This window comes from Mastigoproctus giganteus, chromosome 3, assembly GCF_048544385.1.
Source record: "Mastigoproctus giganteus isolate SK-2022 chromosome 3, ASM4854438v1, whole genome shotgun sequence".
Taxonomy (NCBI): domain Eukaryota; kingdom Metazoa; phylum Arthropoda; class Arachnida; order Uropygi; family Thelyphonidae; genus Mastigoproctus; species Mastigoproctus giganteus.
The window spans coordinates 37865409-37883575 of NC_143577.1; the positions used below are offsets into that span (position 1 = coordinate 37865409).

General features: G+C 35.2%; 1 protein-coding gene across 6 annotated transcripts in view; it reads left to right on the plus strand.

Annotated features, from left to right (window-relative positions):
* LOC150087887 (GTPase-activating Rap/Ran-GAP domain-like protein 3) overlaps positions 1-18167 on the plus strand; it is a 459270-nt gene that overhangs the window by 411630 nt on the left and 29473 nt on the right. For all 6 annotated transcript variants that reach the window (XM_090369244.1, XM_090369245.1, XM_090369246.1 and 3 more), the window contains 13 exons: positions 125-208; positions 11831-11912; positions 12149-12267; positions 12547-12611; positions 13171-13237; positions 13775-13801; positions 14242-14317; positions 14972-15070; positions 15206-15309; positions 15694-15805; positions 16536-16581; positions 16712-16818; positions 16980-17095. In XM_090369244.1, coding sequence (XP_090225370.1) covers positions 125-208; positions 11831-11912; positions 12149-12267; positions 12547-12611; positions 13171-13237; positions 13775-13801; positions 14242-14317; positions 14972-15070; positions 15206-15309; positions 15694-15805; positions 16536-16581; positions 16712-16818; positions 16980-17095 — 1104 coding nt within the window. The remainder of the gene's footprint in view (positions 1-124; positions 209-11830; positions 11913-12148; positions 12268-12546; positions 12612-13170; positions 13238-13774; positions 13802-14241; positions 14318-14971; positions 15071-15205; positions 15310-15693; positions 15806-16535; positions 16582-16711; positions 16819-16979; positions 17096-18167) is intronic.

Sequence of the window (18167 nt, forward strand, 5' to 3'; positions counted from 1 at the left end):
ATTTTGTTGATTACGTCTAGTAATGGTTTTAAATGTTTGATATTAGAATCATACTCCAGGATAGCTTCTGTATTTTTATGGCAATGAAATCTGGTCAAATCAACGGATGATTTTGTTTTTTCAGTTGGCTTCCTGTGATATGGATGGACAAGAAAATTTAATCAGGAGATTTCGGGTCGAGAATGGAGAACAGGTTGATAAAGATGAGGTAGGCAATGATCATAAATTATTTAACATTAATTATTAATATTTTTATATTTGGTATTTGTGTTTAATATAAATTACCAAATCAACGACAATAATCAATGGAGCCTGCTCAGTCAAAGGTATTGTAATGAAATACTTCTGTAAATTGTTATGAATATAATTAAAATATATAAATAATATGATCGTATTATCTTCTAAATACTGATTCCATTAAGAGTTTAACTGAATAATTATTTATTAATACAGATTTAAAATTAGAATAAATAATTATTTAAAAATTTTCATTAAATATGTAGGTAACTATAATTGTTACCATAAAAAATAATAATTAATGAACCAACCAATTTAATTAAACAAGTAAAACCTACTTTTTACACAAGATCCTTCGCGACGTCATTTTGTAATGAATAAGCATTTCTACAACGAGCAGAACTACCACTGAGTTTTCTCCTCTCAGCAGAGTCAACTTCCTTCCAACAGGTCATCGAAAGAAATTCTTAGATTAATCAACAATTATTGCATCAAAGTCAGTTTTCAAGGTGACATGAAGATACAACTGAATTTACAGAAAAAGTCTTTAGGCAGGAATATTCAACTATTCAATCACAATTTAATTGCTATTCAATTCCTTTGACTAAAAGGAAGTTACAAATAACCACAGTTGAAACTTCTTTACAGATAATAGGTGACAACTGAGCTTTTAGACAGTGTTCAGGAATCCAGATAAACTGTCTAATAAGTCCATTTGTAAATGCAACAAATCCTCTGTATGCCAATCCTACCGAAAGCCTTAAGAACAGACACATGCCAATTAACCAAGCCATTAGAAACAGGATAGGATCTCTGTATCTTCCACTTGATTCCTCTAACAATTCTTCTCCAATCTCCTTAATTACATCCATCAAAGATAAACAGATCTTCTCTTCCCGAGGTCCGTACCCTCGCAACCTTCCTCCTCTTTCTCTGTAGCAGTCAGCATTCATCATACAGGATGTTTCACAAATATCTTACATCTTACTGTATCTTCTACATACGATGTTATCGCTAGCACAAGATCGATCCCATACTAGCAAGAAAACAGAAAAGTAATCAATAGAGACCATTACCAGCTTCTGCTGTCAGAAACAGCCATAATGAGGTGAAATGTATTCTTTATAAAAAAATATTTTTTACTCGATTTCCGAGTATTTTTTCTTTCTTCTGAAAGAAGGTACACATCATAAACGGCTAAATTTTGTCTTCTTTGTTTAAAATGGATTAGTAAAACAAATAAGTGCACACATACGAGCTTATTGAAGTGTATATGCTTATACAAACTGCAAATTTCGATGCACTCCTTGCTTTCGTGCTGCTCAGTGGTCGTTTGAAAAAAAAAAAAAAAAGTGTTGTCAAAAAACGGAAAGCTAAAACTAAAAGATTTCTGTCTGAAGGGATAATTATTTTTTTTTATATGCATATAATAATGGTAGCCAGAGGTGCAACTTCACGTTTTTGTTCAAGCAGGATGTGGATTCAGTTAATGCGGGGCTTTTAAAATTATCGATCGGCACATTACGTGAACATAAAAAAATAACAACAAAAAATTCGGAAAATAGTAGTATAATAGTAATAATGGCAAATGATGCAAGAAAGCAAGCTTATATAGCATCAGCCAAAACAAAAAAATACACACGTCACCCATCTGTACCCTTCAAGAATTTGTCTAGATCTTCCTTGAATTTATTCAACCCACCCACTTCCACAACAACAGATGTGAGCTTGTTCCAACAATCAACCACCTGCTCACTGAAGGCAAACTTTCGCATATCTACCCTGCAACATCCTTCCTCAATTTCAATTTATCTCCCTTCATGTGTGTAGTTCAGCAAGAGGAAGGATACCATTAACATTCAGCTTACTCAATCTATTGAAGGATTTAAACACCTCAATCAAATCTCCCCCGCAAGTGCCTGGTCTCGAGACGCTGCAAATAATGAAACCTTTCTAGGTAAGTGCACACTATTGTTCCCTTCACCAGTCTGGTTGCCCTTCTCTGCACCCGTTACAGCAAATCTACATCATTCCTAAAGTGAGGCCTCCACACCTGTATACAGTACTCAAGATGCGGCCTAACCATGACCTTATACAAAGAGATAATCACCTCCTTATCCCCGCTAGCAAAGTTTCTGTATATCATTGACAAAACCCCATGAACTCTCCTGGCAGCATGTCTGCACTGCTCAGAGAATTTCATGTCTGATTGCACAATTAACCCCAGCTCGTTTTTCATACCCCACTACCCTAAGTTGATAAGTCACCCTGGGGTTACTGCTACCCATGTGCAGTACCTTGCATTTGTCAATGTTAAACTTCAACTACAATTTCTTAGTCCATCCACCTAATTTTCCTAGATCTTGTTGCACCCTTATGACTGTCATTAACCACCCTGCTAACCTTAGTATAATCTGCAAACTTAGACATTAAGCCTGATATACCGTCATCAGTATCATTGATAAATATTGAAAACAACAATAGATCCAGCATTGGAGAATTCCACTAATAACATTAGTCCACGAAGAGCCGTGCCCATTGATAACCACTCTGCCTTTTTCCACTTAACCATCCCTTTATCCATAGCAGCAACTTGTCCTTAATAAGCATAGCGATATTAAATAGTAAAATTAATCGTGCTGCAACAGACAATTAGAATGCGCTTTTTGTGCTAGAGTGGAGGAAGTTATGATGTACTGGAAAAGAATATTGTGTAGTACACAATAACAAATTGGAATGTTATTAATTTAGAATTACATTTCTGTGTTTTATAAGAGAAGAATCAAAACCCTAATTCATATTTAAACCTTATCCATTTAAATCTGCTGGATGTTTTGATTAATTTAGGGAAAAACAACGTTAAAATGGGTAAAAATTCTTAAAGAACTCTTCGTTCCTCCCCAAAGCCACTACATATGATGGCGATACCAAATACAAATGCAAGAATAGCGCAGCGGTGAGCTAAGACCTTAATCCGAAGTCTACATAATGAATTCCTGCTTAAAGGGAACATCTTCCTTACGTCATTCGTGCATCCGCGGATAGTTAATCTTTAACTTTCTCTTCCTGCAGTTTTCTACGCATCAACAGTAAACAGTGTATGACTTGAAAGAGTCAATAGTTTTATCGGAGGCCACAGGTGTATGACGTATCGCGAAAACTGCTTTCAGTAATCCTCATTACAGTATTGATTAAAGGGATAAGTATGCATCACTAGCAGGCTTCTTGTAACTGTGTATGTAGCCACACATTTTGGATAAACATCACAAGCAACTCATAACAAATATTACTGCTCGCCTTGGCGGTCTAGTGATTTACACTCTTTGTTTTAATGAGAGCATTTTAATTTATTTAACACGATTAATCTCTAACCTTACGTCGTGCGCAGAAAATATATAAACGCTTATTGCAACCCACAGTTGAGGAATTTTTAAATAAACCTATTCAAGAGAGGATGATAAAAAAATTGCCGTATTTTCTAGACCATAAGATGCACTTTTATTTTGTAAATAAACAACTTAAATTTGCCCTTATATTTTGATTCGAAAGTTATTCCATTTAAAAAAAATATCCATTCATTATTTGCTTTGATAATGGTGTGTCTTATAATACGAAAAATACGGTATTTTGATTGAAATGGTATGCAAAATAAAGGTTCTTTTAGATAAAGGTTCATATTAGAGGCTTCATCTGTTGGTGACGCAAAGAAACTAATGGTAATGCAGATGGGAACGGCAACCTACTTGAGCTTAATCCTTGATGTTAAAACGCATTTTTTTTAAATAACTAATTCGGTTAACACTAATTTTCTATCACTGTTACAAAACAGTAACATTTGACATTAGTTATTGATGGGCATCACTTGAAGGATAAAAACTGTTATCGGCCAAAGATGACAGTCTCTAAGATTTCCAATATATAATAAAATTTGAAATCTTAGAAAGCGTCAGAGACCCTTCACGTATCATCATGAAAATCTGTGGTAGAAGGGTTACAATATATCATCAACAAAAATAGCCCCTTAATCACAGAAATTTAATGAATGATCTCAGCCAGTACCACCTGTTTTTATAGGTTACAGGGACAGAGTACTTGTTTTTATAGACAAAGGAAAAATAGATAATATGTTGTACAAAACTTAGTTTTCCATGGACAGTGGAAGTTTAACTTCTGATAGATACAAGTAACGTGTACGTGAAAGTGAAGTTCAAATTCTTTCTGCTACCTTGCAAACAACAGCTACAGCTGAAAATTGCAATGTGTCTTCTGATGAAGGTGAAGAATGGTCCTTTAAAGATCTTCTACGGATCACGAATCTCCCCCCTCCACACACACTACCTAAACTGTTCTCGCAAGAAGTGAATTCGACTGAGTGCTTTACTGTATTAATCGCTTAAGAATATCTGTTGCCTACGGATGTGGGTGATGCTCATACTCAAGAATTTCTATTTTCGTGGATACTTCGCTGTCATCATACTTGAACTAATTGAAAAACCCGCAGGAGACATCAATGGTAAAGAATCAAACATACAAAAAATGTGAAAGCCCAGGTGTGAACACTGATTAGACGCTCAGGTGTGAACGCTGATTTCGACGCTTTTCTGACTGATTTTAAAGTATTCTGCAATTCCTCTGAAGATGCTGAATCCCGTTTTAATGTGCAGTTTGCAAAAATCTTTGAGCGGTTCACTTTAATATCTACGGAGCTATTTCAATTTTAAAAAAAAGCAAAATGAGAACTTAACAGCATTGAATGATACCTTAAAGAAAGATCTCAGCGACTTGAAGTCAGTGAACAAATAAAATTTGGTATTCGTATTAGTACTGGTACATGATGCATGCAATCAACCACCCGCTGGCAGAAAACAAACTTCCAAACATCTCTCTTGCCATTTGAATTCCATCAGCATTGAGTTTGCTCAAGTCATTCAAAGCCTTAAACACCTCAATAAAATCACCTCGCAACTGCTTGCCTCCAGCCGCTGCAATTTGCAGAACTGAAGGCTTTCCTCTTAAGAGCATCCCCTTTTGCTCTCACTAATCTCAGTTCTCTTCTTTGCACCCACCCTCTCCAAGCCCTTCCTAAAATGAGACCTCCTGACTGTATGCAGTATTCTAGATGCAGCTAAACCGTTGTCTTATACAATGGGATAACCACTTCCAATGTCCTGCTAGAAATATTCCTGTATATCATTGACAAAACCTCATGAGTTGTCGAGGCAACCTGTCTGCACTGCTCAGAAAACTTCATATCTGACTGCACAATTACTCCCAGGTCGTTTGCGTTCTCCACTACCCTTAGCGTTGTACCACACTGTACCACACAGTTGATACGTTAATCTGGGATTACTGTTCCCTATATGAAAAACCTTGCATTTGTCAATAATAAACTTCACTTACCACTTCTCAGCCCATCTGCTTAATTTATGTAGACCATATACAGCAATATAGCCTTAATTTCTAATGCTCCTAAAAACCAACCAACAACAACAACAACGACTGTCTTTCCTCAATTTGAATATATGCCCCTCAGGTTCGTAATCTGAGTAAGCGAAAGAATCCCATCAGAATTCAGCGTGCTGAACGCATTCAAGGCGTTATACACCTCAATCAGATCACCTCGCAGGTGAACATTCTCCAGCCGCTGCAATTTACAGAACTTAAGCCTCTCTTGGTAAGAGGACCCCTTTGTTCCCCTCGCCAATCTTGTTGCTCTTCTCTGTACTCGTTCTAGCAACTCTACATCCTTCCTAAAATGAGGCCTCCAGACCTGTACGCAGTACTCAAGACGTTGCCTGACCATTGCCTTATACGAAGGGATAACACCTCCTTTTCCCTGCTACCAAAATTCCTGTATATCATTGACAAGACTCCATGACCTGCTCTGGCAGCCCCTCTGCACTGTTAAAAAAAAAGTTCATATCTGACTGCACAATTACTCCCAGGTCTTTTTAATTTTCTACCATTCTAAGCGTAGTACCACACAGTTGGTACGTTCCTCTTGGGTTACTTCTACCTATATGCAGTACTTTGCATTTGTCAATGTTAAATTTCAATTGCCACTTCTCAGCCCATCTGCCCAAGACTCTCCCTTAACAAACCCATGCTGTGTCTGAATTATTGCTGCAGTCTTGTCTAGATAATCCTGCAACGCATCTTTAACCAGTGACTCCATTATTTTACCCGTAACGTGATATGATAACGAACATGATATGCGTTCTTTCGTTAATACGTTATTAACGAAAACGTAATTTAAAAAAAAAAATTGCCATTTTGCTACCTGTGTTTGAAAACCAAACGTCTGCTTCCATATCTTCAATCTACGAAACAAAACAGAGTGGCTTTATAATTATTTCTGTAACTTGGATACCTCTCAGCAGATGGCAGCACAAATTAACTCGCAATTTAAGGTCAGGAAACTTGGGCATCCAAATTGAGCCACAGTTTACCAAAACATTCTAATATGAATAAAAATAAATGGTCTTTTTGGAAGGTACAAAGGTAGGTCCTCAAACGGATGCAGTTTGAATTGGCATAATTGACGTATTTTTCATTAGCTATTAGTATGGCAGAAAAAAAAGAAGCCCTATTTTTTCGATTTCTAGAATGTACAGTAGGTGGCACTAACAGTCTCGGCACTTTATAACTCGCAGTCCTCGTTGGTATAATTGGGTTCGCAGACGTCCCCGATTTTTGGAAGATCTCTGGAAATTGTCTCTAGAATGTCCCTCACATCTACAGTTAATCCATATTATGTCTGGACAGATCTGTAGATGGAAGAGAATTGTGTCCTTTCTAAGGACATTGTTCCAGCATAACCTTATATTTCTTAAAAAAGTCATCAGTTCAAAATATATTTCTGGTTTCCCTTACAACAGAATCCCCCAATAAAACTACCGCCTCTCGTAAAAATGAAGCATGGCAGGGCTAACTAACTTGGTCCAATATGACAGAAAGATATTCACTCGAGGTAACACGACCGTCTAACTGTCCTGCGAATCCAGTTCGTACCAACAGAACCTTCTCCATACCATGATACCACCTCCAGCCTCTAGAGTGGTGGACACGAGACGGTCTCAATGCATTGCTTCTTGAGATTCACGTCATAATTTTCCCTGTCATTGGCTCAAAAAGTATAAATCGAGACTCGTCAAACCACTTGATCTTTTCCCACTGTTCCACAGTCGAATCATTCGATTTTTAACCTGAAGAAGTGACTTTCTTACAGCCACACAACTACCAAATCCGGCTTCTTCAACTGCCCACGCATAGTTCAGTTCAAAATGTTTGTGCCTATGTTGAATTTTTCAACATTTTCTACACACTGGACTCCTATTCTGACACACAATTCGCTTTCGATTTCTGAGTTCTCGTTCTTGGAGTATTTCTGCCGAATTTCTTCCCTTTAGAGCTCATTCACAACTGTCCAAATATCTCCATTTAAAGCTGACTTCTTCTTATTGTGTATTTTTGCGATGGTTTCTTTTAACTTCTCAACTGTGGCTCCTTCTGAAAATGCTTCAACAACATCTTTCTGAAAATATGTTGGATCACCTGTCTTCACCATGACCGGATCGACTAGAAGCCCACCTGTTTACGCCATTTGCAAAAGGTTTCTAATTTTTTGGACAGTGAGTGTCCTTAATACAATACAACTGTAAAAAGTTTCTGATGTTTTGGCTAGTGAGTGTACTTAGTACATTTTTGACATTTTTTGTGTATTCTTTTCCTTTGCGTAGTCTTGCATTATACAAGAAATAGAGCTTGCTGGAGATGTCATCTATTTTTATAATAAATAAAATGAACCAAAGAATAAGGTACAAATATCCTGACGTTTTAGAATGCAGGAGCAAGGCGCGTGCGTGGGTAGTTTCGACAGAGTGCATGTTTAAAGCACGCTTCACGACACGCATGGGTGGAGGCTGCAAAATCGTAGGAAGCCATTAACAGGGGCCACGAGTGATTGATCCGTGGCAATAGTGGGAGAACTACTTACCACTTGTCACGGCGTAAAACAGGAGGAAAGAACGCATTAGAGAAAGTGTCTGCAGCACGAGCCTGGAAGCTGACTTAAGAAACTTTTTGTGTGGTTCATTGTTAAATACAGCAGTAAAGACATGGTTCCAGTGACTTCGGCTTAGTTCAGAGACACGTTTTAACGCCATTGTCACAGCTGGGTGTTTTTGATGGATATATTCATAATGGCTTGCGGCTCAGGAGCAGTCGCGTATGACCTACCACCATTTCGGCAAATGTTTGCTTCTCCTATCTCCTTTTGCTCCTAACTACACTCCATGAGTGTCACTGAAAGGGTCGAGAAACTCTTCACTTTCCTCAACTCATTAAAAGAAAACATAGAAAAAGAGGAATGAAATGTTTTAGTTGGTTTGTTTATTTTCTCCTTTGGTCTTGCTTTCGTTTTAAACAAGATTTTTTTCCCACTTAAAACTACGAGCGCAGTTTTATTTTGTCTGATGGGATTATCGAAAACCATCATAATTTTTTTTTCCTACACGGAATTTTCAAAAACAAAAATGACATTACATTATTTTCTGCAATGAACCAATCGATATATACGCTAACAAAAATAATTATAGATCAGAGCATGCGCAAACGATGTTTGAGTAAAAATCAGTAATAGATTTGGAATCAACAACTGGATCTTGTAAAAGAAATAATAATAGCCTTCGATTAATTTGAATTTATCTAAATATGGGAAGGCTTAATAAATCGTTCCACGCGAGTCAAATATAAAATTTCGTGAAAGTCCATTTATTGAGATTGGAGTTGTTACATGCGGACGGACGGACGGAAAAGAAATAATAATTGCCGGATTTCTATTGGCCCAATTTCAATGAACTTTGGGATAGCTCGAAAATTTTTCTAAAACGAATATTTAAAAATCTATTGATGGATCTCTGTTATTGATTGGATTTTACGTTCTCTACCCGCCTGGAAAAGTCTTATTCAATCAGACTTAAATTCACCGATCTTAGGCGCATGTGTAAGATTCCTGCAGACATAAAAACGTCTTAGAAGACACGTGATTTGCAGAACAATATACCGAAAATAATCCAACCAAACTGTTACCTTCGTGTATTTTGATTTAGAACAGTTATCTTTTATTGGAAGCGAGTCTTTAGGTATATATTTTTTTCTTTACTGGGCGTTTTTGGAAAAGGTATAGTTAGATGGAGTCTGTTATTCCCAGTAACTGGAAGCAGTCACGCTTTCATGACATGCTATGAAAAAAAAAAGGAGAGAGTAAATATTAAATATGATTTAAATACTTATAAAAAACATTTTTATTTATTTTTTAACTAAAACTTAATCTTCTCGCAAGAAATTTTGTAAGCATTAGGATAAAGAAAGTATCTTTTGAACCGTAGTGTTTCTCAGACATTTAACACTTCGAAAGTTTGTGACTTTGTCTCGTTAATTCGTTGGTACATGTCTGCAAAGTATTAAGTCTTTGGCACAGTACTTCTCATAAACAGCATTCACTAAAAGATGCTAAGATGGTGTTGTGGGAAACGCACGCCATATCAGAGATGCTCATGGTTTGCTGATGACGCATTTGCTGTCCATTATGTACAGCGTTGAGCTTTTAGTGTTAACGAGACCTTTCGCTGTTAGCGCGTGTAGGTATTAAGGAGGCACGTAGGTGGTGGTAGGCTTAATGCAAAATTATCTCGCAAGGTGGAAAGGAGAGAGAGTAAGTCAGAGCGTGTACCATTTAAGAACATTCTGATTTTTCATTTGCCTTTTAACTTTGAAAATAAACTAAGTATTGAGGAAACGGGGGACCAGAGGTAAAAATACCAACGGCCGCAATTATTAGGGAAGCTGTTTGTAATCGCTCCTACGATTAATGTTTATTTTCGAATTAAGTACTTCTTTTATAACTTTGTTTCAGTTATAGAGAATCAAGGAGTTTGTAGGCGCTATTAGAAAGAGTGCAGTTCAAAATACATCGTAAACTGGGGCAAGAAATTTTTACATTTCGACCAAGCACCAGTTGTCTTCTACATGCCCGTCTGTCCGTCCGCATGTATCAACATGACTCTAAGTGCGCGGATTTTCATGAAATATAGTTGGATCCAGAGCCGGCGCAAGGGTTTCCCGCGCCTTAGGCGAGACTTAAAATTTGCGCCCCAGTTGTATTCTGCAGCATCCATCCATCACCTGTCTATCCATTCATCTATAATATTTATCTGCTTGCTGTATATTATTGATTTACTGTATCATGTGATAATAAAAATACAGTGCACGAATAAGACATGGAACATTATCATAAAATAAACTTTTATCCTCCTCCATTCCTCCTTAATTTAAATAATTATTTTTTTTTAAACCAATAAAAAAAATTCATTTTGTTGGAATGAGCCCCTTGGACCTTTGCGCCCTAGGCGACCGCCTAGTTTCGCCTATTGGACTAGCCGGCTCTATTTGGACCTTTTAAAAACATATGTCAATCCATTCCAAATTTCGTTAAAATTGGACCAATAGAAAGCCGGCAATTATTATATATTTTTGTTTTTTGTCTTCGTGGAATAACTTCCAGTGGATGCATTTTATGTTTGGGCCTTGTGAAATGATTGGACGAGTCTTACCAAATTTTCTAAAAAATGGACCAATATAAATTCAATTATTATTTCTTTGTCTGTCCGTCCACATGTAATAAGTCGATTCTCAATGAATGGATTTTAATGAAATTTTACATTTCTCTCTTTCAGGATGATTTGTCGAGCCCTTCAAAATTTAATTAAAATCGGACAATAGAAAGAGATAATGTAACTTCCACATTAAGATGGAAGGTCTGATTGATGGATTAGTTGCTGTGAACAATAACCTTCCTCCAGAACAAGTTCAGACATATAACGTTTACCTCATTCATGGACTCGATGTTATCTTAAATTATCAAGGCCTTCTTGATTTTTTTTGTTGTTGTCCACTGTGGTGATTCTATTTGTTGTAAAATTACTTTTGGTCCAGTTCCCAACTGCTAGAAGCTGTCTCACGATTTTATGTTTCCCTGATGCCCTCTATTAGTTTCCACAAAGTGCAGCCAAAGTGCCTTGTACAGATCGGATTACGCTCCCACCGATGCTAGTAAATAGTTTCTGTGGTCATTTGAAGTAGATTTATCTGATCATAGAACTCAAACAGATGTTCCCAATTGGGAGTTTAAGGAAAATGTCTTCTTAAACGATATCTTCTAACTTTCTAGAGAAGTGGTAATTACTTGGGTTGATAGTTAAGATGGCCTACTTGGATAAGTGAATGCTTCTTCGAGTCTCGTTTACAGAGTGCGAGTTCTTTAAATGTCGCTTAAATCCACTGATTGAAATCGATATACACTGAGTGTATTTGAGGTTTTTGTTTTATTTTCGCAGAATATCAATATGTACATTACCTGACAAAATAAAATCGACACTCCGGTTTTCTTTCTGCAAGTGAGAGCTACAATCACGTTAATAATTTTAACAAAACAAATTTTTCATCATGCAATTGTTACTCTATGTTGTTTTCTTTTTTATTTTATCTTATTCCATTATATTTATTATCTTTTCTTTGTTTTTTAATGTTTCAGGTATACGGATCACCCAGCACGCCGGTGCTGGAAAATCCGGAATATCAGACGAGATGGTATTTCAAATTTTTCCTAGGAAAACGTAAGTATCCAAAGAATATCTTAAGCACACACACACATGCACAGATACACGCAGCACGCATGGCCTTTTTTTTTTTTTTTTTTTTTTTTTCACAGACTGAGTTAGTAAGTCTCGAGATAGGGATTCACTGTAAATGACAATGTGTAATTAAACATGACTCTGTCATCGCATTTCACAACCTGTTTTTTTATATATTTTTATAAAATATATTTACTTATTTGTTTAAATTTCTTTAGTACACCAAAATTATGTGGGAGCCGATGCAGAAAGGTGTCCGTTCTTTTTGTCGGTCGTCCTAACAGATGCAAATGCACAGGGGGTGCAACAGTACAGAGCCATCTTATGGAGGAAAGCGGTAAGTTGCTTGAGCTGTTAAGAACGGTGTTAAAAAACACTTGTACGTGTTCGCGTTGTTCACAGCATTCAAAATACAGCCACCGCTCCCGCCTCGCACTAATTAATAATAAGTTCCTAGTTTTTTCTTTCACGTACCGGTTTTTTATCAAATATTGTTGATATTTTAGAAAATATTAGGTCTTCTCTGAACTTAAAAAAATTAATAAAATTTGATATGTAAAAGTTTAAACATTTAAAATAAAATTCTTTTTTTTTTTTTTTTTATTGTGTATTTTAGGGAGCCCAGAAAATTTCGCTTTCTCACGTACCAAACAAGGCGCTCACAGTAAAGTCAATATTAAGGTATGTTAGAATCACAATTTATCCACTATTATTCATTTATTCTGTTTTTCATAAGTTTGTGATCAGTTAGTCGCAGTGGGGATCAAGAGTGAGGCTGCAGGTGGAAATCCTTAAAGAAAAACAAAAATCTGCAGATCATAGAATGTTGACCTAAAGGTTTTTTTGGATAAATACTTCCTCTTGAAAGATTTCACATTTCGATTCTTATTTTTTTTTTATATTTATTTATTTTTGCCTGTTCTTTAGTGGAAAAATTTATAAATAAATAAATAAAATAAATATAAATAAATAAAACTTGCTCATGTGGGTCTCCACTGACTGTACAGTTAAAAATATATATAGAGTATATTAAAAATAAAATAAATTTTGTTTACAGTTAAAGGAATTATAGTTGATCTACTTTACTTCAATTCTACTTAAATCTGAATAAATAGTTAATTATTAAAATTAGTAAAGAAATTAAAATCAAAATAATTTAAATGAAATTACATTTGGGTGAATGATATTTTTTGTTCATTTAAGCTTTAATTTTGTGAATTTTTTTGTTTTTATTCGGCAGTAACTTTCAAAATATGGATAAGTTTGAAAAAGGGCCGAAAGAGGTTTTTGTTCCCGAAGTACAAAAGGTAAGATAACTCATAATTTGTACAGATTTAATAAAATATAAATATATTACGGATTTAAAAGAAATAAAATATAAATTGAAATCAAAACCAAAATTCGTACGCGTTATCTGCGTTCGATTTTAATCATGAAGACACTTTCTGCTCTGACTGACGACTGATTAGGAGCATTAGGCACCAAGGCTTATGTGCAACTTCAGACAAATACTGTCATCCATCATTCTACCTAAGTAGCTAATATCTTTTTAAATTATAAATCATCATCTGAACTAATAAAGACCAACTGCAACCTGATGAGCAGAGTATAATATTTAAAACAGCTCTCCTGGTGTGCCTCAGATTTTTTAAATGCATGAGCAGAACTTCTCTCCATGATCGATATCGATCCCAGATAAAGCGTATGAATTTTTATTTTATTTCAACTACTACGTTGAAATATCCCTGCAATCGTACAGTATTAAAATAAACTGAACAATTATAATAGTTAGTTTAGGAAGTAAAAACATAAATTAATTTTATTATTATTTATTTATTTTACAGGATTTGCTGTTGTTAGAAGAGCAAGAAGTAAGTTTCAGGAGCATAATGAGAATCGGTTGTAATTAGTACCTAATAGTTATTTATAATGAATAAAACTCTTTAATATAATTTTTTACACAAAACTGTTTTTAATTTCTTTTAGATCGTGTTAAAAATTATAATAATAAGACATGATTTGCAGTTTTATCGGATTAGTAAATTTGCATAATAAAGCTTTATTCTTTGTCATGTCCACTAACTCGCCATTGTATAGACATTACATTAAGTTTTTCTTGTAAGTAAATATAATCAAACTACAATGATAGAATTAAACAATTATTATTTCCCTAATCACCTCTTTTTAATGGCTAATTTAATGCAAAAGCAATCTGTAAAATGAGAGATTTTCTTTAATATAAGATGTCTATATTCATAAATTCAACTGTGAATTTTAATTAGCTTTTTTTTTCTCTTCGTTGATATTCTAGGGTTCCGTGAACTTTAAGTTTGGTGTCCTTTATGCAAAACTTGGCCAAACAACGGACGATGAAATGTTCAGTAATGGTAAGTAGAGCTTATGGAAAAGAACTAAAATAAATAATAAAATATCATATTGCAATTAATTCGAATTCTTATGCCTGATTCATCAGTGATGGATTCTATCAAGAGGACTACACAACTATCCACTCTGCAAAATTTGTATTTTAATAATTCTAGGAACAGTCCCAAGATTTCTGACATTAGCCACCTGATTCTGTAGATCTGAATGAAATTGAGAATGCCTTTTATGGAAAAGGGGGTTCAGCTCAGCAGTTCTGTCCTTACCACAATACAGCAGCTGACAATTACACTGATAAAAGAATGGTGAGATCTAGAGCTAGAATCCCTCAGACCTACTGGAATCCATACCACGATGTGTGCGGGCTATAATTCGGGCAAAAAGTGGCCCTACTAGATACTGAATAAATATTTCTAATTTTTTGGACAGTGAGTGTATCAATCTGCTTAATTAAATAATTTTTAATCTTGAAAGAGCACATAAAGGTATCTGGACATGCCATGAGAGTAGGGGTTAGTTGAGTGGGAGTTAGCTCAGTTATATTTGCAGAGACATCATGTATTTCTAAAATAACCATAAACACGTTTCTGAAATTTTAACTAATGACTCATTGTTTGCAAAGAGAATCTATAAAAATAATATATGTATTATATCCTTAGAGACCGGAAGCAAACATTTTGAAAGATTCACCGCCTTGTTAGGAGACAAAGTGAGATTAAAAGGTTGGGACAAGTACAGAGGAGGACTGGACGTGAAAGGTATGGAAATACTACGTTAATGTTATATTAAAGTTTACTATGGTAGTAGTGAGTTAATTAGCATAATAATCAATTTATTACTCGACTATTCCATTTTAAATAAGAAATTTTGATACATTTTATTTAAAAATTTAGGTGACATGACCGGAAGGTTTTCTATATATACAATTTATGAAGGCCATGAAATTATGTTCCATGTTTCCACATTACTGCCTTATTCTAAAGACAATCGACAGCAGGTATGTTCTCTTTTTAATCACTATCTATACTTCACAGTTCTTGTAAATGTATTATATATCAATATTGAGTTATTTTTATGAAAAAGAAAAGCTTACTAAATTGCTCTAGAAATAATCAATAAAATAATGGTAAAAATTCCGAGTTCTTAAAAATGGTGTATTTGCCATTTTCTTTCTTTAATCAATGTAATTAATTTTATGTAATTTAAGCAAATTAAGATTAGTATAATTATTGTCCAGGGATTTCTGTTCTAATTAAAGGTAATACATTTATATTCTTCATTTATTTGGCATGATTAATTAAAATATTCTTAAGAGAGATAGAGGACATTGGTAATTAGGTAGGAGAGCCATACAGTTAATTAATGCTTTATTTTTTCTTAGGTAGAGAGGAAACGGCATATCGGAAATGATATTGTCAACATAATCTTCTTAGAAGGTACGCACGAAGATCATCTCAATTTTAAGCCAACGATGATAAAATCACAATTTACGCGTATCCTTTCCTGGAAACCATGTTAAAAAAAAAGTTTGAGTAGATTAACCCATTTCAATTTTTTAGGAAATATTTCTCTATAAATTTTTGAAGTAGTGAATTAAAAATGACATTTGAACTATTCATGTTTTATTTATTTTAATTGCAATACCCTGTCAAAAATTAGTTAAATTTTCCATAAAATGTTTTATTTTTATTAAAACTAAATATTTTTAAAATGTAAAGGATGAGTTTATTTGCAAGTATTATCGCACGTACCAGAGGGTGAACATCACGTACAATTCAATACAACCGTTGTGTTGTATCAAATTGTAATTGATGTTTACCCTCCATTTTTTTACTTCACATAAAATCGGTTTACGTTTGTTTGAAAACTGCACGTATGAAGTTTATAGACTACACCGAGGACGACGAACAACTTTCCCATTGACGAAAAAGCAGTTAATTAGTGAAGATTTAACGTTGCCTAGCCCAAAAATAAGCGAGATAGATCCCTTTAATTTAAACACCCTTTATAAAGCAGATGGCACTATATATAAGCGACAAGAAATTGTATTAAGATTTTTTTTTAATCAAGTAGTACACGACTTTTTCAGAAAAACAGCAATAACAATATTAAAGGATTTGTAAATGTTTATATTTGTTCATAAATATGAACGAATATACATATTTGTTGAAGGGATTATATATTCAGAATTTTAAGTGGTTATCAGCCTTAATTCACAGAAAGACATCTTTGCCGTTGTAACGCACGAGAAAGAAAATGATTCCTACAGGTAAGAACATTTTTAAGAATTGAATATATACCTTTTAAGCGTTAAAGTGTGGCACACGGTTATTTAAAAGCAAAGGTATTTGAATTATTATTATTTTTTAATTATTAAAATTTTAATTTTTCTCTGGCAGGTTGTCGGTGTATTCTGAAGAATCTGTTCCTCTGTTCGGACCAACGTTGCCTTACCCTCCTGTTTTTGAAGATGAGTCAGAATTTAGGGAATTTCTATTAGTTAAACGTAAGTGCATCAAACGCAACTTTTAGTAATGCAATCACTGTTTATTCTAATCAAAATGCTTACATCGAAATGCATTAATTTTAGATAAAGTAGCAGCATGATATTTAAATATCCATAATCTTCTTCCTTGATCGAAGGTGTCATTATTATTTTGTTTCCAGTTATCAATGGAGAAAAAGCAGCTTTCAACACTCCAACATTTGCTCAGAAACGAGAAAGAACATTGGACATGCTTATAAAAGATATGTATTCAGAACACATGGCTGAACACAGAGGAGTAAGCATTTTGTACTTTTAATTTTAAATTTATTGCATGCTATAAAACTGACCTCCGTTTTCACACAAAGACTACATTTAAATGTTTTCATATGAAGTAATTTCCAGGAAAGTATTGTTTCAAATGTATTTCAATAAAACAGAGTAAACGGTTGTATATCCTGGTCTATAGAATTCCATAATACACTGCTCGACAAAACTAAAAGAACACGTAGAAAACGTGGTGTAAGTCGTGCAGCTTGCAATGAAGCGGGACAAAATTTGGTATGGTAGTGTACCACAGAATAACGATGAAATCAGGAGATAGCGAGAATCTTCGAAAGGGGTTGTATAAGAATTATCAAAAATATCACATTACAGAAGCCGAATACAATATGCTCGATAACATGGTCACGTGACATCAGTACGGCGTATCATTCCTTCCAACGGCTAAACAACCCTGACAGTGATGAGCCATGCGCGATATAATTCTGCGACAACAAATCTCACTCTTCTACCAGCGTAGACCTTAGCTCACCAGGTGACTGAGGAGTTGGCTTTCGGAATGCAGTGCGGCGCCCAAGAGCGTCCCCTACACATGTTTGATCGGATTTAAGTCTGTGATCGCGCTGGCCACGGCTGCGTTGGATATCTTCAGTTTCAAGATATTCCTCCACCACTTGAGCTATGTGCAGTGGCGTTGTCGTGCTCGAAAACCGCACCCCTAAAAAGTCGCGCATAGGGTTCTCGTTCTCGGTACCTCTGCGCAGTTACAGCCCCACTGTCAAAAACATGAAGATGGGTGCGGCCGTTAACATTATTCTGCCACCCGCTAGAACGCTGCCTCCACTGTAAGTGTCCCTTTATCTGATGTTGGAGGGACGGTACCAGATTCCTCGTTGTCTCCAGATAAAATAACATCTAGAATCTGTATGGAGGCTAAAATGGGACTCATCAGAGAACAGAACTGTACCCCATTGTTGAGCTCCAAGTCATGTTCACATTCAAGGTACCAGCTTCGACGAGCTCTGCGGTGGTTTTGTGTTTGTATGGCGGTCTCTAGGATTTCTCCTATACACCGGTGTTGATGGGAT